This window comes from Glycine max, chromosome 15 (genome assembly GCF_000004515.6).
Source record: "Glycine max cultivar Williams 82 chromosome 15, Glycine_max_v4.0, whole genome shotgun sequence".
NCBI lineage: Eukaryota > Viridiplantae > Streptophyta > Magnoliopsida > Fabales > Fabaceae > Glycine > Glycine max.
The window spans coordinates 7866713-7893145 of record NC_038251.2 but is presented as its reverse complement, the minus strand read 5'-3'; the positions used below and the strand labels follow the sequence as shown (position 1 = coordinate 7893145).

At 33.6% G+C, this 26433-nt stretch overlaps 4 protein-coding genes and 1 pseudogene across 8 annotated transcripts; 2 read left to right on the top strand and 3 right to left on the bottom strand.

Moving 5' to 3' along the window:
- Nucleotides 1-619: 619 nt before the first annotated feature.
- LOC100780519 (protein FAR1-RELATED SEQUENCE 7) lies at nucleotides 620-3808 on the bottom strand. Its single transcript, XM_006597501.4, has 3 exons — nucleotides 3746-3808; nucleotides 3545-3582; nucleotides 620-3264 (listed from the first exon to the last, which is right to left on the bottom strand). Exon 3 carries the CDS (start codon nucleotides 3055-3057, stop codon nucleotides 769-771), a length of 2289 nt encoding a protein of 762 aa, XP_006597564.1. The 5' UTR covers nucleotides 3058-3264; nucleotides 3545-3582; nucleotides 3746-3808; the 3' UTR covers nucleotides 620-768.
- A 3810-nt stretch (nucleotides 3809-7618) lies between these two features.
- Nucleotides 7619-9348, top strand: LOC100779265 (BI1-like protein). Its single transcript, XM_003546070.4, has 4 exons — nucleotides 7619-8106; nucleotides 8281-8394; nucleotides 8486-8643; nucleotides 8940-9348. Exons 1-4 carry the CDS (start codon nucleotides 7845-7847, stop codon nucleotides 9144-9146), a joined length of 741 nt encoding a protein of 246 aa, XP_003546118.1. The 5' UTR covers nucleotides 7619-7844; the 3' UTR covers nucleotides 9147-9348.
- A 3107-nt stretch (nucleotides 9349-12455) lies between these two features.
- Nucleotides 12456-14393, bottom strand: LOC100778735 (BSD domain-containing protein 1). Its single transcript, XM_006597500.4, has one exon. The coding sequence runs from the start codon at nucleotides 14070-14072 to the stop codon at nucleotides 12657-12659; it is 1416 nt and encodes a 471-aa protein (XP_006597563.1). The 5' UTR covers nucleotides 14073-14393; the 3' UTR covers nucleotides 12456-12656.
- Nucleotides 14394-15888: 1495 nt separating this feature from the next.
- Nucleotides 15889-18660, bottom strand: LOC102669911 (protein Mo25). Of its 5 annotated transcripts, none has more exons than XM_006597498.3 (4): nucleotides 18526-18660; nucleotides 18050-18148; nucleotides 16314-16416; nucleotides 15889-16176 (listed from the first exon to the last, which is right to left on the bottom strand). In XM_006597498.3, exons 1-4 carry the CDS (start codon nucleotides 18622-18624, stop codon nucleotides 16106-16108), a joined length of 372 nt encoding a protein of 123 aa, XP_006597561.1. In that variant the 5' UTR covers nucleotides 18625-18660; the 3' UTR covers nucleotides 15889-16105. The 5 variants fall into 5 exon arrangements, 2 of the variants coding, with proteins under 2 accessions (XP_006597561.1, XP_040865908.1); XM_041009974.1 differs by having other exon boundaries at nucleotides 18050-18097; nucleotides 18526-18656; XR_005888801.1 differs by lacking the exons at nucleotides 15889-16176; nucleotides 16314-16416 and having other exon boundaries at nucleotides 16589-18309; nucleotides 18526-18584.
- LOC100778746 (F-box/LRR-repeat protein 4-like) lies at nucleotides 18655-25268 on the top strand (annotated as a pseudogene).
- The last annotated feature ends 1165 nt before the right edge of the window (nucleotides 25269-26433 follow it).

Here is a 26433-nt window from a genome sequence, read left to right as displayed (position 1 = left end):
ATTTTAGCTGATAGGCTTTAACATACGTTTAAGAAGTAAAACTGAAAAAATCTGGTTAATTTTCAGTTGAGTGATTATAAACTGAGTTTTGCTTCAATTTTGTTATGAAAGGAAAGGTTGTTTTTGCAAACACAGTTTACAAAATAAAATTCATTCAAACTCAATTTGCATATTTTAATCAAAACATGTACAAACACAGAAACCACCGTGAAATCTGATTTCAAGCTCAAGGATGGGGGAAAATGGTACGGAAGTAATCAGTTTGACTTCACATCATCATACCCACTCAACCCCCGTTTTCCTTTACTATGTTTTTAATATAGGAAAAAAAATCATACGGACAGAGAAGATGATTGCAAAGAGTTAGGAGGACAATAGATCCACCCTAAAAAAGATGTTGCTGACTGGAAAACCAATCTGATTTTTATTACGATGAAACCCAGCAACAGAAATGGCTGGTGCAACTTCGTTAAATACTCAATTAAGATGAAATCAACGTCGCTCATTATCACGAGCACAGGTTTCTGTTTCTAGGCCTACTTAAACTGGTTTCAACCACTCCATCTACGGAGCAAGCAATCTTCAGTGAATATGTCAATGATTAGTAGAACCAGCAATCTGAACCATGCCATAACTTAGAAATGTAGAAATACTAAGTCGGATGAAAAATGTAGGTATTTGATTAGAAGAGCTAAAATGCCACCAAGAAAACAGTTAAAGCTACAAAAAATAATTGTACAACTATGTATGCACAACCTCACAGAATATTCACCTGTGCCAACAAAGCTTTCTCCCACCCTCGCGCAAAATTTCATAGGCAAGTTTATACTTTTCAATGGATGTTGCACCAGCATCTATGTATTTAGATGCAGTTTCTCTTAGACTCCATAGCATCAAATTTTTTAGTTCCTGAGAGCTACTCCATGATTCCATGTCAGGAAAAACACCATCCTCGGTATTTCTTGTCCATCGGTGTAAGATGTAGCGACAAGGAACTTCTCTTAATTGCAATATCTGGAAAACCCTCAACACGTGTCTACAAAGAACACCTTCATATTCAAACATCTGACAGCTACAACTAATGCTGATATTTGATGCATTAAATGTAACTACATGCTTCTCCATATCATTTCCACATCTACGCACCATATATCTGCTCAGTCCCCCTTCCTCAAATATTTTAAACCCAAGATAGCTAAAGCACTGCAAAAGCTCTTTTTGAAATATTTTGAAAACAGTAAGAGTGTAAAGCTTTCTAAATTGTTCTTCCACTGGTTCTTTAGTTTGCAAAATCGGTTGAAAATTAGAAGTATTAAAATCCTCTTTTCTTTCTTCTTCACGGCGTTGCTCGAGACCTCTTTCATATCGAGGAATGAACTCCATGAGAGGTGTCTGGGCATTTAAAAGTGCACCAAAGAATGAATCAAGGCTTTCATTCATGGGAATGCCAGCAAAAAATGTGCCCTTTAAATATAATGGAACCCAAGATTCACGCTTCTCATACATTTCTTTTAGCCAAGCATTGTCCTTCAATCCATATTTGTTGAGTACGACATTCCATGTGGCATCAAATTCATCAACTGTCTGACTCTGGTAAACACAATTTTCGTAATCTTTTGTGAAGTCATTACCCATCAGACCCATGTTCTCTTGTTCCTTTGCCTTAATTTGCCACAAAGAAAAGCGATGATGGGTTACAGGAAAGACTTTTGCTATTGCCCTCTGGATTGCAATGTCTTGATCTGCGATAACTGTCAGAGGCAGCCGGCCAGACATTGCCCTGAGCCATGTCTGAAACAACCAAGTGAAAGATTCTTCAGACTCATCAGCAATTAGAGCACATCCAAGAAGCACAGGTTGCTTGTGATGGTTGACTCCAACAAAAGTAGCAAATGGTACCAAATAGACAGTTTTTCGGTATGATGTGTCTAAGACAAGGACATCACCAAACTGACTACATGAATATCTAGATCTTCCATCTGCCCAAAATATGTTCATGCAATTACCATAGTCAACTTCCACAGCATAAAAGAATCCAGTATCTTCTGCTTGTCTTGATTGAAAATATTCTAAAAGAATGCCATACCACTCACTTCTAATGTGATTTTGCCTACCTCCTCTAGGGACAGGGTAGTTATCTCTTCTAAATAAGTCATAATTTACCAATCCAGTATCTACCTCTTCAGCCAAAATATTAGAAGCAGGAAGACTTTTTGCCCTGCCCTCCTTTTCAGAGTCCAGATCATGGTTATGATCTTTTCGGAGGCGGTCCACTGTCCACTTTCCCGATGGCTGTCTCTTAATCCTTAAATAAGCCCCACAGCCAACTCTTAAAGGGTGCTGGAACCCCTCTTTAGAGCAAACAAATCTGCGGGATGTGATCAACCCATCATTCTTAGAACGAAACAATTGACCGATTCGAACTCCAAAACCCAAATGCGCTGCATATGCATGATAAAATTGGTAGGCTTCGTCAGGTGAAATGAACTCTTGACCCACATATGGTTCAGTCCTGGACTGCCCTTCAAGTTCTTCCTTTCTCAGACGCTTGAAATCAATAATGCCGAAGGGACAAGAGGACTCATCATTGGCTTCTTCAAGCAATTTCCTCCTTGGCCTGCGAGGAAACTCAGTAAGAGAGTTGATAACCGTAGCACCAGCACCCTTCTGTTGCAACGTTGGAGAGCAATTTTCACCACTGATTTCAAGATTGTGATTATGGTCCTTGTGAAAATGATCAACCACCCACTTTCCAGAACCATTTATTTGCACCCTTATGAATGCTGGACAGTCTGTTCTTGAACTGAGTTGATGTCCCTCCTTCGAGCACACAAATCTTCGAGAAGAAACTGACCCATCAGTTCTTGATCGATAAAGCTGACCAATCCGAACTTTAAACCCTGTTCGATTGGCATATGAAGTGTAAAACTTAAGTGCTTCGTCTGCTGTATCAAATTCTAACCCTATGTATGGGTCACAAGAGAAATCTATTTCCTCCTCCACACTAGCATTATTCATTGCCAGTTCAGTACCAACAGAATGCTCATTCACAATCATGGTCCCAAGTTCTTATCCATTAAATTCTAATAATCCATATGGACAATGGAGAAAATTTCTAGGCGAAAACTGCAATGTTTCAAACTCTTCCAGGCTTTTAGGAAGTTATCTATAGACTTTTCTTTTCTTCCACCTCCCTCTTTCAAGTCAAGCAGAAGCACATTCCAGTTCCATGTGCTAAGGCGAAGGCACATATTCCTGTAATAACTGAAATATACATACTTGGCATAAGATACAAACTTCAACACAGCTATGACCTTACTTAAAAATGTAATCATCCCTATCCTAACTCTTCAGGCACATTTTCCCCATTTTCTCGGTGAGCATACAATTTGACAAGATATAAATATAATAATCTAGAGGTGTAACTAATAAAAAACAATCGTTTGAAGTAAATTGAAGTTTTGAGCGAAATCATAAAAAAACACCGAAAGTCAACGCAGCAGGAAATAAATCAAGAAGCTAGGGTTTCAAAAACAAAATTTACCTTGAAGCATTGATGGATTGGTTGGGAGATATAGAAAACTGTGAAATTGGAACGACGATTAGAAAAGCAGAATCAAAAGGAAAAGGAAGGAATTTAAAAAGAGAAGATAGAGAAAACGGTGAATGTGTTGTCGTGAGTTTGGCGTTGGCAGTGTAGGATTCTGAAATAATTAGAGTCCGGATCCGGATCGGAATACCATACCATTTGTGTTTATGCATCAGTCCTCCTAGAAATTACTTTAGTCTTCATTAAAACTCTTTATCCGCACAAAAACATTATATCATCTCTTTTATTAGGTCAAAATATCTATATGATATTTTATAGATATAAATATTTTTTGTTTTATTTAAAAATATATTTTACAATAAAACATTTAAATAAGACCTAAGTTTATTTTTTAATAAATTTAATTATAAATTTTAACTTTATTTTTTTATTAGATCAACAACATTAACATTTAAAAAAAATATAAGATTTAAATAAATTATAACAAATTTAATATTATAATAATAATACTAACAATTAATAATTATTTATAACTTTTTAAAATAAGTCGGTCTATTGAACTTTAAAGACTTTTTGCATGGCTTATGACTTGATTTGTTTAACTAAGTAGGTTTTATAAAAAAAAATTAACCTATTTTCTGAAAAGTCTGAATTGACCTGGTCTAATATAAACTAGGCCATAGGTTCCTGCCAAGCTACCTGACCTATTTCTGCCAATAAACTCCAACATTTGGGCTATTTCTCTTTTTGGGCTTTTAGAATGATCAATCCAAAAGATCAAAATACAATCCGAAAAGAGTAGAAAAAGCAACTTGGGAAATGTAGGAAGCAACTGCCCAACATCTGTCATCATAGTCCAAAAATTTCACACAGAGAGAAAAAAAAAGATATGCACTCAGATATCATATTCAGAGAGTACTGTTTTTGATAAGTTTGTCCATTTTAACAAAATTATATTAATAATGCTTTATGATTTGATAATAATGAAATTAACTGAAAAAATTATATATTATATATTTTTAATATATAATCTCTAAAAAAATATGACGTGATATTAAATTTTAATTTTACAGAACGTCGAATAATTTTTTTTAAAGAACTTATATACCAGTAATTATTATAAACTTTCAACATATTTTAATAAAAAAAACTCAAAACAAACTTAAATAATAAACATATTGAAAATTTCTAATTATATATATATGGTTTGTTTTATTACATGAATTTTATTTTAATAATAGAAAATTTATATAAAGTTTTTTTTACATTGTGAATCAAATAGAGTTGAATTATAAAATATTTATTATAAAATTCAATAATTTTATGTTATATGATATTTTATTAGTAGATGATAATATAAAAAATTTATGAATTAATTTAAATTTATACAATTTTAAGAGCATTTTTTTTCTTTCTTTCTAATATAACTATGATGCATTGACAATTGACCATTTCTATATTATTATTAATCCATTAGATTGTCATGTACGGTAAAATTATCAACTTTTTTAATAAACATAATTTTTCATTATATAAATAATGTTCAAAGTATTAAGAAAACAAAGTGAATGAAAAATATTAATACACAGAATAAATTGAAAAGTAATATGAAACGTGTGAATCAATTGATATTAAGTTATTCTAACTTAATTAATGATTTTGAATTTAAATTTTAAATATATAATTATATTAAATATTTAAAAGAAGATCTTTATCACTTTCAATGGATAATACCTATGATTTGTAAAGAAAAAAAATATACTGCATAGTACTAGAAAAAAAATATAAACATATATCTAATTGTTGTGCCAATTAAGCAATGATGAAACAAGTAAGAAATGAGTTTGTTTAAATTTTAAATTTTTTTAAAATAAGTGTTTTTCTCTATAAATATTTTTTTAAAGAAACATATAAGATTTATTTTTTACAATAAATAGAAAATTATTTTTTTAAAGCAAAACAGTTTAGACAATCACACCTAAGGAAATAATTTTTTTATTAAAATAACAATTTATTTAAATAAATATGTTTAAACAAACTAATCCATTAAGCTTGACAGACAAAAAATTGATGTGTTTAATAAAAAGTAAGATTTAGGTAGTGTCTGATCTAATATTTTTTATTTTCTTCTTAGAAGGAATAATAGGATCAAATGTATTTTGAAAAAGCGCTTAAAAATTAAAGGAAAACAATCATTTAAAAACAAACAGTGAAGGAGCTTTTAAGAAAACTTGACTTCTTTCTATATCCTTCCCTCTCCCTCTCTTTTTCCCTACTTCTTTTTCAACTTGTATTTGATATGGGAGAAAAAGTGAAAGAAAGAAGAATTTGAAATTTGAATTTAAGAAAAAGCAGAAGAAAATAAATTTTTTAAAAGTTAACATTTTTTTCTCTCATTTTTTTCATTTTTTCTCTCAATTAAACATAGAACATGCACCCCTATTTCTCTTTGTATCTATTTATGTTTTTCTCCTTGGGAAATAAAATTTACTTGGTGTCAAGATTTATTTTAATCTTTATATTTTTTGTCCCAACCTTGATCACATATCATGAATATCTTCTGACTCACTGAATTGAATATTAATTTTATCTATAATGTGTAATTATCATTAATCCAAAAAAATTTACATATAAAAAAATTAAACACAAATTATCTCATTAAATATATTATTCTTTCATTAAATATATTATTCTTTCATATGTAAATGTAAATATAGTTGTACGTTTTTACACCATTACTTTAACCTTTGAGTTATTTTAATCTTTAATTTATAGTAATTTTAAAATTAAAAAAATTAAGTTCACATTTTCTTAGTGACACTGGCATTAACGTATAATTTGAGATAATTTTTTTTACTGAAAGTTCTAGATAAAAAGTGATGTATTCAGTAATTTTAATTCATTTTTAATTAATAGAGTCAATATTATATTTTACTCAGTAAAATGTATGTGAAAATATATATTATTAATATTTTTCTTTCTGTTGATATTACAGGTCAACAACTATCAATAATTCAATATCATCTTGTATTTCTTTGACCATTATTTACTCAATAAAAACATGCAAAACTTGTTGACTTGGAAAAATATATAGCAACTTCTCAACTCACAATGGCTCTACCTGCAACCATTCATTGCTCCATTTTCAATACTTTCTTTCCATTAATGGACAAGCCCGGATTTTGTTTAATCCGAATGTGCAACTTCATTGTTGCTTAAATCTCCAAATCAAACCTAACATTTAAAACATGACAGCTACGTTTTTCTTTTGGAGAAAAAATTCTTAATACTAATTTTTCTGGTTAAATATCCAAATTACGGTGATTATAAAAAAATTACAAAAATATAATAATATTTAATGTTTTTTTATTTTCAAAACATTAAATATATTTACTTTTTGATTTAACATTTTATTAGTTTTTGTTGTTTTCAAAATATCAAATAATATATTTACTTTTTTATTTAATATTTTATTTATAAAATATTAAAAAATTAACAGAAAATATAATATTTCTCATTTTTTATATCATAATTAGATAATTAGATAGTACTGTATTTCTCATGTTGATTGAAATTTTTTCTTACTAATTCACAAGTTGATGCTGCTGGGAGGACGGGACAACCGACAAATTTCTTGATTTCAATGACGTAAAATGGAGAATACATAAAAGACTTTCCCCTTTTTTTAGTCAATACGGCTTATGGGACAATTTAGGAAAATAAAAGAAATATAAAAAAAATTATCACTAAAAATATAAAAATATAAGAGATTGATAAATTGATCATAAAAAAATAAAAAAAATATAAATTTAATTTTTGAATGTATAAAAAATATGATAAATTAATTCTATAAATAATTTAATGTAAATTGATTTTTAAATTTGATAATTTAATATTAAATTGATGATAAATATATAATTTATTATGAAATTAAATAGTTATATAAATTTAATCACTGGCATTTTTTATAAATATTAAAATTATATTTTTAATCTTTTAAGAAATTTCTGATGACATCATGAAGATAAATTTTACTATTTACTAAAGAGAAAATAAAAATCCTAATTTGCAAAATGTTCGATTATCGTGAGGGAAGGAAGGGACCCAATTTGCAATCCGACGTCATTGCGATGCCTGTGACCATTCTTAAACAAGCGCGGTGTGAGAATAGCAAAGAGCGATAACCCATAAATGAAACTTTGGATCAAAATGAAAACACAAGAAGAAGAAGAAGAAGAAGAAGAAGGGTTGGTTGGTCCCATTCCATAGGAAGAGATCAAAGAGAAGAGAAAAGATGTTTGAGCCGCAGCAGCTATACACTCGAGCGAAGACCGAGGAATTCGACCTCGAATCAGGGGAAACCCTCTACCCAGGGCTGAGCGTCGGCGAGAACCAGCTCCGATGGGGCTTCATCCGCAAGGTCTACGGCATCCTCTCCGCCCAGATCGTCCTCACCACCCTCGTCTCTGTCACCACCGTTTTCTATACTCCAATCAATGACCTCCTCAAGGGCAATTCCACCCTCCTCCTCATCCTCCTCTTCCTTCCTTTCATCTGTACGTCTCTCATTTCTTATTTTATTCATTTTGTTCCCATCTCCTTTAAAAAAGTCCCCTCTTAGGAGGCGCTGTTTATAAATTTCCCTTTTTCTCGGTTTTCTAAGCAATGTAGGAATTTTTAGAGTAGAACAATTTTATAGATCTCTTATTAGGAATCTGAATACTTTTCAGTTTTGATTCCCCTGTTGAAGTACCAGCAGAAGCATCCTCATAATTACATCTTGCTTGCACTCTTCACCGTGTCTATCAGCTCCACCGTCGGAGTCACTTGCGCCAACACCGACGGTTCGTTTTTTATTTTTCCGATTTGTAGAAATTCAAAGAGTTTAAATGAAGGGTTTTTAAATTGTTGATCTGAAATGAATGTGAAATGCAGGGAAAATTGTGCTTGAGGCCTTGATTTTGACCTCCGCTGTGGTTTCATCTCTTACCGGCTATGCCTTTTGGGCGTCCAAGAAGGGCAAGGATTTTAGCTTCCTTGGCCCAGTGTTGTTCACCTCCCTCTTTACTCTCATCCTCACTGGCATGATGCAGGTCCCTCTCTTATTTCCTCATAACTAATCATTTTTTTTTTTATCTTTAGTTTGTAAATTTCATGATGAGTGCACTCAATGTTTTAAATATTGGTTGTGTTGCGGTTTTGTCGCATTTTTCGATATCTCAGAAAATCGTAGACAAATGCGGTCCCAATTGGGATCGCGGATAGTTAAAAAATCTTGATGCTTCAGTCCAAATCACGGTCCAAAACCTTGAGTGCACTATGTATGTATATGGTGGATGTTTTGCTTGCAACTTTCCTCTTGCTTAATACTTGCTGTGGTTTGGTGCAGATGTTCTTCCCTCTTGGACCTACTGCCCATGCTATCTATGGTGCAATTGGTGCTATGATTTTCTCTGGCTATATTGTATACGACACTGACAACCTGATCAAGCGCTTCACTTATGATGAGTACATTGGAGCCTCCGTCACTCTTTATCTTGACATACTCAACCTCTTCCTTTCCATCTTGAGGATCCTCCGGGAAGCAAATAATTAGTCATCTTGAGGTTGAGAGGTTGAGTTATGAATCAAATTCAAAAGACTATGTTGCTTCTTTATAGTATACCGTAGGGGAAGTATTGTGAAATATCTGTGCTTCTCTTGTACTCCTTTACAGCTTATGATGATACTTTTAATGACATGAAATTTAAAGCTTTACAATTGTATGTATGCATGATATAAGAATCTCCCTTGCGAAATATTTTCTTCTTGCTTTGTTTGAAGTGAGTTGTCTATCAATTTAATGCAGTATGTATAGAGTAATTGAATTGTTAATTTGTTATACCGCCACCTGATATTGTGATGTTGTTGGTATCATGTAGAATTATAACTTGGAATGATTTGCTGTACAGACTTTAGGTACAATGTGGATGATAACTCTGTAGTGTTCTCTCTAATTTTGCTCAGGGTAGTACACAATGTCAAATTGCATATCTTCAATGAGTGTTAGCAATACATTCTTTAACACTTTTTTCAATACACTCGTAATCTCTCCGGTTGAATGGAACTCGTGTATTCCACTAGTTTGGGAATGAGATCAAATAAGTAGAGAATGAGACATGAGACCCCATGTTTAGTGAAATCTATATAAATTTTGCCCAATAAGAAAAAGTGCGTTGGAAGTCGTGTCACAGTGTATGTTTTTAGCATTTCTCTAACTTGAAACATGAATTTGGGCAGTCAACTGCTTAAGTTTTGTGCGTATTGAATGTTTGGCCAATATAACAAGCAAATATTGGAAAATAATACAAGTTGTTTTTGGATTAATCTCCCTACAGATTACAGAAGTTTGTGCTGATGGTTACTTTCCTATTTATCCATTGCAAAATTTAATTCACTGTGAACCTTCAAACTACAGATCAAGTTTTCTAAGATTGAATTATAGTTAACCAACATATAATTTCTGTAACAAGAACCATGCCACATACATTTTCACGTTTTTTCAGCCAAAAATAGAGCTTCTAGTACAAAGTAACTTGGAACACCCAATAATGCTACTACGTACACTCTTCCTGTGTTGCAAAATGTACGTAGGGGAATCTTCACTAGAAAATGCTCAAAGGAAAGGCTATTCAAATCACCTGTCCCATGAGTGTGTTTCACTTCATATCTCACCAATAAAAACATGTCATTTCAAATATCCACCTAGACTTCTCACTTTTCCCATATTGTCCTTATCAAATTGCACCTAGCGGCACCTAGAGGAACGAACCATCGGAGACCCATCCAACCATTTACATGATTGAACAAAAATATTATTGTTGAAGATGGTTCAGTACACGAATGAACAATTTTTTTTGGCTGCTCCATAGAAGTTGAGATTGTTGAGCGTAAGAAATAAATATAGCACAGTACAACGTTGCGTCGATTCTTAAATTTTTTCGGGCATTCCATTCAAGTGCCAATAATTTCTACACTCTAAATTTCATGTGTTCACAAGGAAACAATAAAGTGTTAACGTTGAAACGATAACAAGAAATCAAAATCTTGCTTTGTTTGCGTTGAAACAATTACATGTTTTATTTTCAGCTTAATTGGAAAATTCTTGAAGGGTTTCAAGGCTTTGAATAGGTGTAATTGGGAATAGGTGTGTTGATATTTCCTAGCATTGAAACAATTAGGTGCTCTATTTTATTCTTGTTGGGAATGCAAGGCAATTTTGCGATGAGATATTCTTTTAATCAGATTTTGTGATGTCATGATGATGATGGAAGAAAACGGACACCAATGGCGTTGAAACCGTACAATGTTGAAACAATAATAACTAATGGAAAAGTAGGGTTAACAGAGTAAGGGTGTTAAGAAGTCTAGGTAGATGTTCTAAATGACATGACATATTTTTATATTTTTATTGGTGGGATACGAAGTGAGACACACTCATGAGACAATATTTTTATAATTATTCATCCAAGTCGTCATATATTTTTCATCACATCAATTAGCATGTTAATTACAAAACAATTCTCACGGAAAGGAGAAAAGCTTGTAAAAAGGTCTATAAACCATTGCAAGACGTACAATACTCGTGAGAACTAGTTACTGTAGAAGAAAAAAGATTTACTCCTATTATGGATATTATCAGTTTATCACAAACCCTGTATCATGGATAATGATTGCTCTACAAACAAGAACAAATACTTTATTGTTTTCAAGTACGGTTTCTGTCGCAGAAGATCACCAAGATATTAATCTGATATTCAAAGTTCAATAAGGAATACAAAATCGTTAAAGAGAGCAGCTCAACCCTCTAATAGGAAGATTGGGGTGCAAAATCACCCGATCCAAACCAATTTAAATTGTTGGGTTCCCTTGAAATACGCATAATAGAAAGCAAAAGAAAAATCTTAAAGCGACTTCTTCAAATCTTAGAGCTCTCTCCACACATTATTTAAAACCAAGGATAATAAAAGGCAATGACCTTAAGAGATGGCATGCAAACAACTATTACCATTAACTCTAAATATGCAAAACTTACATCGCAAACATTTTCTAGAAAGCTTTTTGGCTTAGGAAACTTGTTCATTATACAACTTAAGTTTTTTTTACCCTTCAATTTATGATTAAGAGTTAAGTCCTGAAGATTATTGATATGGAATGAATGAGTTATAAATTACTAGTTATGAACTCACAAATTGGATTGTTCACGAACAGAAGAGTTTGTGAGGTGAGACTTGATATTATTCTCAAAAGAATTATTCTCATGGTGCTCAGGTCTCCTAGGATTTAACAAATTCCTTACAGCATATATTGAAACAGCAAAACTAACAAAGTTCTTTTATGCAAAAGAAATATTTCAAAACAACCTCTATCCGCTAAGTCATGTTTAAACGATATGGTAAGATCGGATTGAAGATAACAACACAAAATATCCATTTTTTAGGCAGGCATTAATTCAATTTAAAAATTAGTTTTCTAAATTAGTTAATGTGGTAACCTTTGGAGATGTCTACTGTAACAAATAATACAAACGTTCATTTAATTATAAGACTGAATAAAAGGATCCTATTGTCAGCTGTCTGGCTGTTTCATGTTTAAGTATGCAATGTTAGGGAGAGAAAAGGCTTACAGCTTACCCCATTGCATACCATCTACCATGTTTATGTAAATGCAAATAATTACAAGATGCTGTCAGCTTAGTATTACTAAACAAATTCATACTGAAGTGCAGCTCTCAATTCATATGTAAGTAATTGCATTTGAGGAATCGATGCTGGAACAGATATATCAGTAATAAGGTGGCTCCATATGACATGATTATGCAATCCTAATAAAATAGCAAATGCAAATAACTGAACATGCCTTCCTGTAAAAAAGATACACCGAATATGGTGCAAGAACCTTCCTCAAAGGGGATGAAGAATCCACAATAACTTACAAATTAAGCTTGTATAAGACATAAAAAAACAATTTATTTACATTGTTAATTTATAAGAAAGAATTATACACTAAATAAGTAATTCGTGTTTAGTAATTAAAGCACCGATGATCTGAATCCACAATCTGCTCATTATTTGACAGCCACATCATCATCATCTTCAATATCCCAACTAAGATCCTCATCTTGGTCTGCCACACTCAACCTCTTCCGCAAATCAATCCTACTTGCGGACCCAACACCATCCCCTTTACTCTCATCATTGCTTTCAATATCTTCAATTTCATCCCAGCCAATGTCTTCTTCCCCAGGCATTGAAGGCTGGCTTGAAACAACTGAAATATCACTGTCTTTGCACGATCCATTGTTATCATTATCTATCTTCCCTTCTGATGCCTCTTTTTCTTCATATTTGGCATCCAACTTATCCCCACTGATACTTACATTCTCAGGAACATTAGATGCCACATTCTCCGACTTATCATCAACATCAGTTTTAGATTCAGAAGCAGCAACACCCGTCTCATCTTCCTCTATCTCCAAATCCTTCTTCACAACCTGAACATTATCAACAATCTTCGCATCACCCTCTATCTCTGAATCCTTCTTTCCAGCCTGAACGTTCTCAACACTGCCACCATCCGCGACAATGTAACCAGAATTTCCCTCCTTCACCCCTGAAACCCTACTGTTATTACCTAAAGGCTCATACCCATCATTGCCATCATCATCGAAATCCCAGCTCAAATCCTCCTCTTCATCCCCAGAAAGTGCGCGCTTCACGAGCTTAGCCCTTGCATCCTCGGCTTGCCTCAGCTTATCAAGTCTATAAAAATACCTGCTCCAGAAACCCTCATCATCAATCCTACTAGGAACAACCTTCTCATAAATCTCATCAACAACTTCATTCTCTTCAATCAAATTCCGAATCTCCTCCTTCTTCTCATCCAACTCAAACCCTAATTTCCACTCATTGAAATTCCCCAAATCCTCAGGCTCTGCCAAATAGGTATTCACATCACACTGAAGCGCACCCACCAGCGTATCAAACCTACTATACCGTTTCAAATCCAAACCACGATCACTGCTACCACTACCGCTCAACAGTTTCTTGCTAGCATTGCTATTATCGTAATTGTTCGAATCGAAAGAATCGGAATCGAAATCAGAGGCTAAGAGAGAGTCCCTACCGTGAGAGATAATCTGCGCTGTCGAGTTCCAAACGGTGATGCCGATGTCGTCGATGGCTTGGCCGACGGATTCGAGCGACTCCTGCGCCACCGACGCGCCGACGTCGAGCGACGCCGGCAGCTCCTGGACGGCGCGTGAGGCGGCTTCGCGGATCACCGCCGTCTCCTTCCTCAAACCGGACCCGAATTCCTCGAGATCGCGACGGTAGTTCTCGAGGACGGATTCGGATTTCGAGGCGAGAGTTTGGATGAGGCCACCGAAGCTCCACGCGGCGTCGCTCGGAGGCGGATCGGGGCTGTCCGATACGGCCGGCGGCGAGTTGGGCTCGTCAGCGAAGACGGACTTTAAGAAGTTCATGGCGGCGCGGTTAAGCGGTGTTTGGATTTGGAGGAAACTAAAAAGGGTTTATGAACTCTGGATTTTGCGCATGGTAACGATGGTCGGTGGAAGAAAAAATTGGCGGATGGATGTGTATGTATGGCAACGGCATATGATTGTGGATTTATAATATGATGTGATATGATGCATGTGAATCTAAATGGAATCGCATTCACGTCCATCGCATCACATCCATCCAATATATTCAATCAATTCAAATTTTCCATCTTGTGCAATGTTATCTTCCATTTCAAACCTCTCCTTTTTAGTTTAGGTGCTGCGTCACTAAATCACTTCATTACCAGGATTTTGTGTTCTGTTATGGTAGACTAAATATTCTTATTGAATGAAACATTGATGAAAACATAAATAATACTTTTATAAAGTCAAAAGTTAAAATGAGAATTCTATAAAATTAATGAAAATACTCTCTTCATTTCAAATTTTTTTATGTTCAAATTTTTTTCCACACAAATTAAGAAAAACAATAAACAAGCTAATTAGTATATTTTTACTAAAATATCCTTAATATCTTCACAATTGCTATAAATATATTATTAATTATTTTAAAATTTATTTTTTATTTGGATAAAAATTATAATACTTCATTAAAAATTGAAACAATTTTTTTAATGTTAAAATCAATCTATTTGAAATAAAAGGAATAGTAAATTAAGGATTTGAAATTTTTTAAATACATAGCATGTAAATATTTTGTATGCATTTAAAGTCGAATATGGAATATTCAAGTCACATATTTTCAAATTAAAATTAAAAATGTATGTTGAATATCGAATATATGATTTGCACATTTATGATGTTCTCGCACAACTATTTTAAAATGTTGTTAGATCTTAATGTTAGTTTAATCGTTGGAAACGATGCAAGTAAATTCAGTATAACTATGAATATCAATCAATAGGAATCAATATCAAGAACAATCAATATATAACTATGAATACAACTTAAGGTTCCTCATATTCATGTTTTTACTTACACAACTTTTTATTTTTTTTATAACTGACACAAATTTATGAAAAATACATAACCTTGAAATTGCTGATTATGTTAGGTTCTGAACAAAAAGTAGTAGTACAAATGTTGATAACGACCTTTTAGTTGTCATTCTCATCCAATTTAAGTAACTATCAATGCTATTAAACAGTATCGAATTTATCATTCAATGGATTATGTGGGTTGAAAAGTAGATAGATATATCATATAGTACGAGAGAGACGACTTTCATTTTTTTAATGAGATATATAACTTACCTTTGTTATTTTAAAAAATTTAAATATATTTTTATTCTCAAATATCTTGAAATGTTCCATGAAAAAAATATCTTGAAATGTTAGATTTAGTCCTAATAAAAATTTAATACAATTTTAGTCTTACATTCACCCAAAAACACATTTTTTAGTCCCCAATAAAAAAACTAAAATTATATCACTTTTACTAAATATAAGGATTAGGATTAAAAACACATTAAAAAAACCAACATTTCAAAAAAATTTAAAGGGTAAAAAAATATACTTTATCCTTAAAAAATAATAAAAATACACTAATCATGGTTGGGATATAATACATACTTTAATTACTTGTACGACTTTATCTTCTCTATCGTATTTCATCCGCAAGCACAACTTACCTTAACATAAATTATATCCTAGTTTGGTAATTGTCATATCAAATCTATATTTGTTAAAACTTCTCACAAAATGCTTTGATGTACCTCATGAAGGGTGCTAGATTTTGTAAAGAGAACTGAAAATGATGAGAAGAATGTGAACTCATGTGCAGTCAATCATTCCCAATGGCATCTTCACTATACCAGTATGAAAGCTCGATAATTTTAACTCAGTTTGTTTTACAAACACATAGTTGGTGTCTTGTCCACATAAACTCATGGACCTTAAGTTGCCTATAAACAGCAACATGAAAATTAGCTTTGGATATACAGGTCACAAAAGGACTTGTTACAAAATCACACAGCTGCAGTAGGAAAAAAAAACTTAGCTCGATAGTCTTTCAATTTCCTTGATGATAAACTCCTTTCCCTCCTCAAATTGTTCATCTTCTGAACCTGAAAGGTGAAAGAGCTCATACCCGTGACTTAAAGGTGAACACTTTGATTTAGGTGTTCAGAAACTGAATGGAAATTCAGAACAACATTATGTAATCGTAGGTTTCAAATCAAGCAATTACTGAAAGTGTTATAACCTTTTCCTGGGGACAGATTATGAAGCAATTCTAGTGGCTTCTCCTGGTTTTTCGACAAAATAATTTTTACTTCTCGAGGCTTATTAGGATTAGCAATGAAAACCTGAATAAACATGTGAGAAAAGATCAAAACAAATACATAATCATCTCCAGTTCTCCACAACAAAATCTTATGTTGTAGTGTATATTTCTTCAGAAAAAAAAAGAACATAAAACCTTTGTCAACTAGATTAAATGTACAGACAATATATTTATGTAATCTGCCATCAACCAAATTCCCAAAGCATTGCTACTAACATGGTAAAAATACAAGATTCTCCAGTTCTCAACGGATGCCAAACTTTACAAAGAGGGTTGAATAGCCCCATTTACGATATATTAGCAGGCATGATCTGGTTTGAATCCTTACATCCACTAAAGGATAAGCTCATTGCATAACTTAAAAGCATGAAGAGGAAAATTCCTTGAAAATGTGGAAAGCTGATAACTGAATATTTTTACTTGAATCCTGCTCAACCCCAAATATTACAAATAAACACAGTTAGCAGAAGATAGAAAGATAAGGTAAAAAAAACAAAAGCAATGATTTTTAAGGAAACTTGAAAAAACATGCATAATATAGCTCCAGATGTTCATCATTGCATTAAAGATTAATAATAGCATTGGCTGTTTAGTGCTTAGCATGCCAAGCAGGTAGTGTACAATAACAACCACAACCACACTTTATCCTAATAGGTGAAGTAAGTTACACAAATCAATTGACACTTGGCTCTATGGTTAGACCTGGGTTTGTGTTTACTGCTCCCCACCCACCCACCAAATCTTCATCTACCCCTTTTAAGCGAACAATATTCCATTTAGTCCACTTTTCTCACTGAAGCCTTTATTAGTCCTTTTCTCACATGAACCAACCACCTTTGGAAAATTTTCACCACCATCTACTAAATAGGTGCTAGTTCCGCTTTCTCTTGGATTGTGCATTACCCTCACCTTTTAACTTTCATTGGCACTCCATTGCCAAGTAGTCATTACCATCGAACATCCATAAACACTTATATTTGTGATTTCTAGTGGTAATGATGTACAGGTGTCAGTGTTTTCAATGGCAGATGACAGAACATCCGGAAGGCCAAAACTCCGCCATATAAACACACCATTGCACCTTATGGTGGGCCTCCCTTCACAAATTGCCTATGACAGTTGGCAAAAAATCCTCCACACCATTCCGCCACGGCCACTATTTAACACACCCAGGTGTATATCTCAATTTTCACACTAATAATATTACTGCATTACATATAACCAAACTGACCAGATGTTGTTAATCAACTATGAAATCATCTTAAAAACCATGAATTATCAAAACAAAATTTGTTCAAACAGTGTTTCTCTACTTGATAAATCATTTGAGATAAAGCATACCGCAGAAAATTGGAACTGAGGAAATTACATGCAATTGGTTGTTATGGTAGTGATAAAAAACAAAAAACAGTAAAACAGAGCTATAAGATAAAATACTCTTCACTATATGTGCAAATTGCAGCTAACAGAGAAACCAAGCTATACAACACTTAACAGAAACAAGGAAAATGTTCAGTTGTGCATAGCATATGGCATATATCAGGAATAGCGTAGCAAGTAAACGCATAAACTGAGCATATCATGTGAGCATGCCCATTAGTCATGGGTAGAAAGGAGAATATCAAACAATTACACAGGGTTATGAGAAGTTATACCCTCAGCAATGTCATCATGACTTTCAAGTATCGAACTTCTAAGATGAACTGTTTCATTATCTGAGAATTAGGAGATTCCAAAAGAAATTCCGAGAGAAGCTAAAATTCATAGAAATCTAATTGTTAAAATCACAAATAAAAATAAGACCGGGAAACAAAAACGTCGAAAATTGTTGCCAGAACAAACCTTCAAAGACTGCCTCCTTGTGACATAATTAGGAGATGTCAAGAATTTCTCATATAGATCAAAGAACTGGGAACTGAAATTTATAATTCAAAAGTAGAAAGTAGTTTTGCTGAACAATCTACCTCTCCATGAATAGTCAAATTTATAAATTGAAAATTTATTTATTTTATTGTAATCGATCACAGTATGAATATAAATATAAAAATATTCAAAACGGAGAGGCAGGGGAAAAGGAACCGGCGAAATGTCACCCACAGATAAGGAAAGGCGGTAACATATCAAACCGTACCTTACGCAATTGGATCTGCTTTTCTTTTCTGCTCTTCTGCCGCTTGATGCAACCTCGACCTGGAAACGCTCGTTTTGGCAAAATCTGAATCTGAAGCATTGGAATTTGGAAGCGATTCGATTCAATTCGATGCGAGGCCACGATTGGATCAACACGCTGATCCCCGACGAGCTACTCATCGAGATCTTCCGCCGCCTGGACTCGAAGTCGAGCCGCGACGCCGGCTCCCTCGTCTGCACGCGGTGGCTCCGCCTCGAGCGCTTCACACGCGCCGCCATCTCCTCGCCGCGCGTTTCTCCAACGTCACCACCGTTCACATCGATGAGCGCCTCTCTGTTTCAATCCCCGCTCACCTCGTAAGCTCTAATTTCCCTTACTTCACTCCCAGATTTCTCTCTCTGTTCTCTGTTCCTTAATTTCTCTGTCTAATTGTTTCTTTCCCTTCGTTTCTCGCAGGGGAGAAGACGCGCGAGCGGCAATTCCTCGGTGAAGCTGCACTACGTGAATGATAAACACGGCTCTGCCTCTGACCAGAGCGATTTGGATTCACTCTGTATATCTGATTCAGGTTTGACTGCTCTCGCCGAAGGCTTTCCCAAGCTCGAGAAGCTGAGGTTAATATTCTGTTCAAACGTCACTAGCGAGGGGTTGTCATCGCTAGCAAGGAAATGCACTTCTTTGAAATCCTTAGACATGCAGGCATTTGTTTTTTTAGTTCTCTAGCTAATTCAATTTTGGTTTGCTGTTGCAATTGTTTTGTTGTGTTTATCTATTTGGTTTGAAGCTGTTGACTGTGTGTTTTTACAACATTTCGTTTACTTGGAACGTAGTGTTTTCTAGCCTTGTTGTGAAATTACATCAGTGAAGTTGCTTATCTTTTCAATAATAATACTACACTATAGCTTGAAATTACACCATAACATTTTTCTTATAAAAAAAGGAACGGATGTAGTAATAATAATCTAAGTATGTAAGTGTATGCTTTGAAGTTTGAAATGAAGGTTTAGGCTATGTTTGGTTTAGCGTTTGGCCTCCTTTAACTTGGGTGAACTAAACTCAGTTTGGTTATACGTTTGGGTTTTTTACAAGTATGTTTGCCAACTTACATTTGGCTTGAAAAAGTTTCAATTTGAAGCAATATGGATGCTTTTGCAAACTCAATTTGTCTTGTGAAGCATTGGAACTTGAGATGTCAATATCCTTTTATCCTATTAGTGCATCTTTGCCCTTGCTGCTCTATCAATAGATATAACTCAATGAGTAGTTTGGCATGCGTTATGCATATTCATCATTTTAATCAATGAGATTTTCCTTTAGGGTTGCTATGTTGGAGATCAAGGTCTGGCTGCTGTTGGACAGTGTTGCAAACAACTTGAAGATCTGAATCTGCGTTTCTGTGAAGGCTTGAATGATATTGGTTTGGTTGAATTAGCATTGGGTGTGGGAAATGCATTAAAATCTCTTGGAGTAGCAGCTTGTGCCAAAATAACTGACGTTTCAATGGAAGTTGTGGGATCACACTGCAGATCCCTTGAGACCTTGTCATTGGACTCTGAGTTCATCCATAATAAAGGGGTGCTTTCTGTGATTAAAGGATGCCCTCATTTGAAAGTTCTAAAGCTGCAATGTATTAATCTTACAGATGATGTTCTGAAAGTTGTAGGCGCTAGGTGTTTGTCTTTGGAGTTATTGGCTCTATATAGTTTTCAGAGATTTACTGATAAGTGAGCTTCTTTCTCATCATTGCTTTTTAAGATTTGTTTCATTTGACTACGCTTGAATAGTTGAATTCACAAACAAACACATGCACTGGGCATAGTACAAATTCATATTTATCTTATTTTCTGACTTTGATCAACCATTTGTAGAATTTATCAGTTCAAAAGAGCCATTCAAATTTTTTTAATCTTTTTAAAATTCTGTTTTTTGATAAGGTCCAATGACATCAATTGATCCATTTTGTCAAACCTATGTAGTGGGGTGAGACTTGATTGCTTTTGTAATTTTTTTTTTAATTTTCCTTTTACATGATCCTTAAGGGTGCAACCTTTTTTTTGTGTACATATGGACACAATGTTTTTCATGTCTCTAACTATTAATTTTGCATTCTGATAATAATTCTTTCAATTTTTTTTAGTTAGTAATACTTTTTTTTAATAATGTCTACATCCAGGGGTTTGTGTGCTATTGGGAATGGATGTAAGAAGTTAAAGAACTTGACTTTAAGTGATTGTTATTTTCTAAAGTGACAAGGGTTTGGAAGAAATTGCTACTGGCTGCAAGGAACTTACTCATCTTGAAGTGAATGGATGCCACAATATTGGAGCTTTGGGGCAAGAATCAGTTGGAAAATCTTGCCAGTACGTTTTTCTTTATGCCAAATTGTCTCAAAATGTTATAGATGCACAACTCTTTTATGCAACAAACTCCACATTTAAGAAAGAATCAGCACATGGAATGGGATAACTGCTCTGGAAAGAAGAAACACAATGAATTTTATGTTTCTCTATCCAACATCTGTGATGATAATTAATTAATCTTGTGGTGTCTTGCTTTTCCTTACATGCATTTTTGTTTTTCTGTGTTTTTATGCACGCGTGTTTGTGTGTAACTGTATGCATATATCGTTATCCACCTATGTTGCTGTACATGCATTCTTAAAATCTGATTAAGTATTTTTTTCTAGTGTAAGATGCAAAAACATCATCACACATTTCTACCTCTCACAAACTCCATGTGAACAGGGACATTGTTGTGTGCCTGTGTAACTGCATGCCTATATTCTTATCAACCTATATTGTTGTACTTGTACATGAATTCTTAAAAGCTTATTACGTATTCCATGTGTAAGCTGCAAAAACAAATGATAAAAAATATATATACATCACACATATCTACATCTCCCAAACTCAATGTCAACAGGAGAGACTGTTCCTATTGACATTGTTGTGTGCCCTGTTGGTACTAGTAACAGCCCTTTTCTGATGCAAAGAATGTGAACATGAAGATTACTTCTAACAACCTTTTCTCTGAACACTGTTGGTGATGCTAAGAGTCTCACTTTGGTGTAAGACACTATACTCGTTGAACCACATGCTTTTGAATATTTGGCTAAAATTCACACCAGCATGTTAAGACATCATTAAAAATTGTTTTGACTAGACCTTGGGGATTTGATTTGTGTATTTTAGTTATCAAGCTTGTTTGAACTTCTTAGTTTATCTTATCATCCATCTTATTCTTATCAATCTTTTTACAAACACCACTTAAAGGTTTTTAACTTCTAAAAGAAAAAAGATTAAGGCAATGTTTGGTCCAGTTTCTTTTCTTGCATTTCTTCTTTAAAGGAGAAGATGCTTCAAATACATTTTAAGAAAAGCTCTTCAAAATTTAAGAGCTTAATTTTTATAAAAGAAAAGCCAGGAAAAAGTAGCTTTATTGAAAAAGCTAACTGAAGTAGCTTTGAAAAATAACCTGCATACCTCAGCCTCTCTTTCCTCTCATCTTGAACTAGTCAGTGTGGAACACTGAAATGAAGCTTTTATTTTGAAAGTAATTTTTAAGTTAAAATACTTAATTTTTAAAGCCTTTATTTTTTATCTTTAAATTTGAATTAGCTTTTAAGCCAACAAAGAAAGTTGGGCCAAACATAAATGTGACAGAAACATATTCATGCTATGGCCATGTATTTGAATATTAGCTAATGATATTGACAAATATTTGATGTCCAAATTTCTTAATGTTAGATTTTCCCATTCGCTTTCATTAGTGATGCTAATCTTAGCTTTCTATTGCATAGACATCTCTCTGAGTTAGCGTTGCTTTACTACCAAAGAATTGGTGATGCTGGCCTTCTCCAGGTTGGACAGGGATGCAAATTCTTGCAAGCGCTTCACTTGGTAGATTGCTCAAACATTGGAAATGAAGCCATGTGTGGCATAGCTATTGGCTGTAGGAATCTAAAGAAACTTTATATCCGTCTCTGTTATAAGGTATTGTCTGCATTTCACGTTTGGTTTTCTGTGAGAAAACGCCATTCTGTATGTGTAATTCCATTTTTGGCTTCAAATTGATGTTTTTATTTTGGATGTCTCACTCACTTTCAAAATGCATTCTGCACCTCGTAACCTAGGATAACTGTGTTGAGTCATTTTGACTAGAATTAATACTGGCACACATTAGGCATGCTTCTACAATTTTGTCCTTAATATTTAAATATTTTAAAATAGTTGTTTGTTCTTTTGGTGGGTTCATATTCAAAAGTAATTTCACGTCCTTAACACAATTCAAATAAAACTCATTCTTATTTTTAGTCAAACATTTCCAAATACAAAACTTAGTTTTTAAAACGCATTTTTCCCAAAAGAAAATATATTGATTATAAGCACAAGGGGTACCTAAATCCATATCCAAGAGGATTATAAAACAGATCACATTTAAAAGGTTATTTACTATTTTTACCATCCTCAAAATAAAAATAGTTAATAACCCCATATACAAAAAACATACCCGCCGTGGGCTACCAAACCAACCCCAACAGCATTGAAATGTCCCACTAACTACCCATAAATACCAGCTGCCAAAACCGGACACAATTAACCATCCTCTGTCAACAAGCACCAAGCACCAAGCATTTAATACTGCATCTATATATATTTCCCCATCAGCTATAAATGATTCCTGCATTCCTTACCCATATCACACATAAATCATGCAATATGAGCGCATATATCCAGCTTCCCACAGCACGTAGTCGTAGACCTTTAACATACTGCAACTCAATTCCCTCAATATCTCAAGCACGCCGCATAATTTGAAGACCAAAGTGTGAGAGAATAATTAAAGGATTGAATCTTACATTTTATCTAAAGTCCATGCCATGAATTCCACTTGCTCTACCACTTCCGACTCAACAAATGACCCCTCATTAAAAATACATTCATTCCTTTTTTTCCAAATGCACCATAAAGTTGCACACCACTCCGCATACCATTTTTCCTTTGCCTCCTGCTGCCTGCAAAATGATCATGTTGCCATATATGAGATATGACGTTGCTTGGACAAACTGTAGACAAGCTTAGTCAATTGTAACACAACTTCCATATTCTATCCACCTTTGGGCAAGTGAAAAGGATATGGGAGCAAGTTTCATCTTCAAATTGGAAAAACGGGCACAATAAACTTTGCTCCTCCCCAATGGCATTTCTTTTATTAAGATTATCTTTTGTTGGAAGTCTATCAAGAATTTCTTTTGTTGCTTTGTCACCTCCTTTTGTAGTGCTTTCTTTAAGATTCCTTGATAATCGGATGACCACTTTTATTTTTTTTCTCTGGGCTTTTAAGCCAACAAATATCAGGTTGTTCTGATAGAAGGGATACACTGCATTTTATCATAATTGATTCAATGAATTCTGAGCAGTGGTTATATGCCATTATCTTTCAGGTTTTTTGTAGCTTTTAAAAGATGGCATAATTATGCCTTTATTATGCCAATTGTGTAAGTTAGTTGTGTCCTAGTTCAGTGCTTCTCTTCCATTTTAAGCAACAATTTACCTTGTATTGATTTTTAGTATAAATGGTGTGATAGCCATTGCAAGGGGGTGCCCTCAACTCTTTTATTTGGACGTGAAAGTACTGCAGGTGTGTACTGACGTCTCTTTTTTTATACCCAAAGCAAAGCAATGTAGTTTTTATTTAGTTTATTATAGCCTTTATCATTTTTATTTTACTTATCATGCATATTTTATTAGCTTGTAAAGGAGACATCTCAATACCAAAACCCTTTAGAATGTATATTAGCATGAATGAATGTTCTCTGAAGTGACGGAGGTTACTTTACTTCAATAATGTTGTAGAAACAGAATTACTGATTAGTAAATTAATTATTAATTATTACTAATAATAATAACATTTTCTATTCCTACACATTTTATTTCGTTTTGATTTCCTCTTTCTTTTGAGGTGAGCATCTTCACTATAGTTTAATGTCTTCTGGATTCTTTAAAGATTCTTGTTACATTTTTTTAAAATTTTGTATCTGATTTTGATATCCTCCACCCTCCCACACCTCCACTTTATCTCACCCTCTTTTCTGTGAAAAAAAAAAAATCATGGTTACAATGATGACAAGTTTACAAATGACAACTTGCAATGCGTTTCTTCTTTTTTTTTTATAATTTGTTCAATTTGTTGCTATGTACAACGGCAGAATTTGGTTGATATAGCTTTAACAGATGTTGGGTTAGCCCGTCCTGTAAAAAGATAATGCTTGAATCATGCCACATGGTTTATTGCTATGGTATAACTTCAGTTGGAGTAACCACTGTGGTTTCTAGCTGCCCTAACATAAAAAAGTTCTTGTTGAGAAGTGGAAGGTTAGCCAACGTACAAAGCGTCAAGCAGGCACAGTCATCTCCTACTTGTGTGTGAACCTTTAGACCTCGTCGATATAAATGTATACCTCCAAGTTTTTTCACAGTTTAATGCTTAAATGTAAATAAAGTCCCTAGTTATGACAATTGGCACAATAGTAGGATGCATGGTTGTGCATGTACTAGTGACCTTCATTATAGGGTGATGAAGTTTTCTCTTGTACATATTCTCATACAGGAGTCATGACTTTATTATAGGAAAAGTGAAAAATATAGGAGTCAATAGGCCTAGATAAATAAGTGCTGCTTTTAGTAACGTATTAATTGTTTGTTTAAAAACAATAAATCTTAAAAATGTTTTTTGTCTCTGTATTTGTTTTGTAGTTTTGGTCCTTAAAAATATCTATTGTTTCTTGCTTGCTAAAGATAACAGGATTTAGGTATACTAAGGGTATGTTTGGATTGGTGTTAGAGGATGAAATGGAATGGAAAGGAGTGGAAGGGAAAGTTGTTCTTTGGTTTGTAAAAATTGGAATGAAACAAAATGGAAAAGTTGATTAATCATATCCATTTTATTCCATTGTTTTACCCCAATTTCCTTTCTTCCAATTTTGAGGTGTCCTTGATGGAGAAAAGATTTTAAATTATAAAATAAGTATTTTATCTTTGTAAATTTTATCTTAATCACTAGTCTCTTAAATATAATAGATTTAAAATAAAGATAATATAGCAATCAAAATGAAAAGATAATGAGGAACCACCTTGCAGACTGATTTATATCGTTTTACATGATATTTACATGAGTTCATGGGAAATTTATAAGAAAATGAAAAGATAATGAGGAGATTCATGTAATAAATGTTTCGTTATTCTCTATTTGTAAAGTTGCACGAATTGTCTTAATTATTTGGGTTTTTGAAGGTTAAAGAAGTGAATATAGTAGATGTACTCCACGTTTTATTGGTTGTGTTTTTGGGTATCTCCATTGCTTGGCAAAGAGGTTTCAGAGAGCTCATTGTTGAATCGGATTCCTGATGGTGATTAAATTTCTTACGGAAGGGTGTTTGGTGTCCCATTTGTGTTATTCTTTGGTCCAAAGTATTGAGGGATGCACTAGTTTAGGGGGGAAATTTTGTGCGGATGCATGTGCTCTGAGAATGGAATCAAGTTGCATATAGTTAGGCCAAGTTTGGATTCTCTTGAAGGACATCTTAAGATCCTTAAATTTGTTGCTGCCGTTTGGCTGATGTAACCTCTGTAGTCTGTCTTTCCGGGCAGCTTTTAAGCTTTGTTTTGGGGTTTTTCCATTACTCCACCAAAAAGATGTATTCCACATTCAAAGAAATGCCTTCATCCATAATGTATTTTTTCAAGGAAAAATATTTTTTAACAATAACATACACAATTAAGCCATAAAGAATTTTGAAAAATATAGAATCAAAATATTTAGTTATAATAAGATAAGTATAATTCATTCTCAAAATTTAGATTTTATTTTTTTAATAAATAAAAATGACACAGTATTCTTTAAGAAAAA

Coding starts and splice junctions, on each gene's coding strand:
- LOC100780519 (XM_006597501.4), bottom strand. CDS start 3,057: ATGATTGTGAATGAGCATTCTGTTGGTACTGAACTGGCAATGAATAAT.
- LOC100779265 (XM_003546070.4), top strand. CDS start 7,845: ATGTTTGAGCCGCAGCAGCTATACACTCGAGCGAAGACCGAGGAATTC. Junction 8,107..8,280: donor CCTCTTCCTTCCTTTCATCT/GTACGTCTCTCA, acceptor AATACTTTTCAG/TTTTGATTCCCCTGTTGAAG. Junction 8,644..8,939: donor TCCTCACTGGCATGATGCAG/GTCCCTCTCTTA, acceptor GGTTTGGTGCAG/ATGTTCTTCCCTCTTGGACC.
- LOC100778735 (XM_006597500.4), bottom strand. CDS start 14,072: ATGAACTTCTTAAAGTCCGTCTTCGCTGACGAGCCCAACTCGCCGCCG.
- LOC102669911 (XM_006597498.3), bottom strand. CDS start 18,624: ATGCTTCAGATTCAGATTTTGCCAAAACGAGCGTTTCCAGGTCGAGGT. Junction 16,417..18,049: donor TCATGATGACATTGCTGAGG/GTATAACTTCTC, acceptor ATGTTTATTCAG/GTTTTCATTGCTAATCCTAA. Junction 16,177..16,313: donor TAATCTGTCCCCAGGAAAAG/GTTATAACACTT, acceptor TTCACCTTTCAG/GTTCAGAAGATGAACAATTT.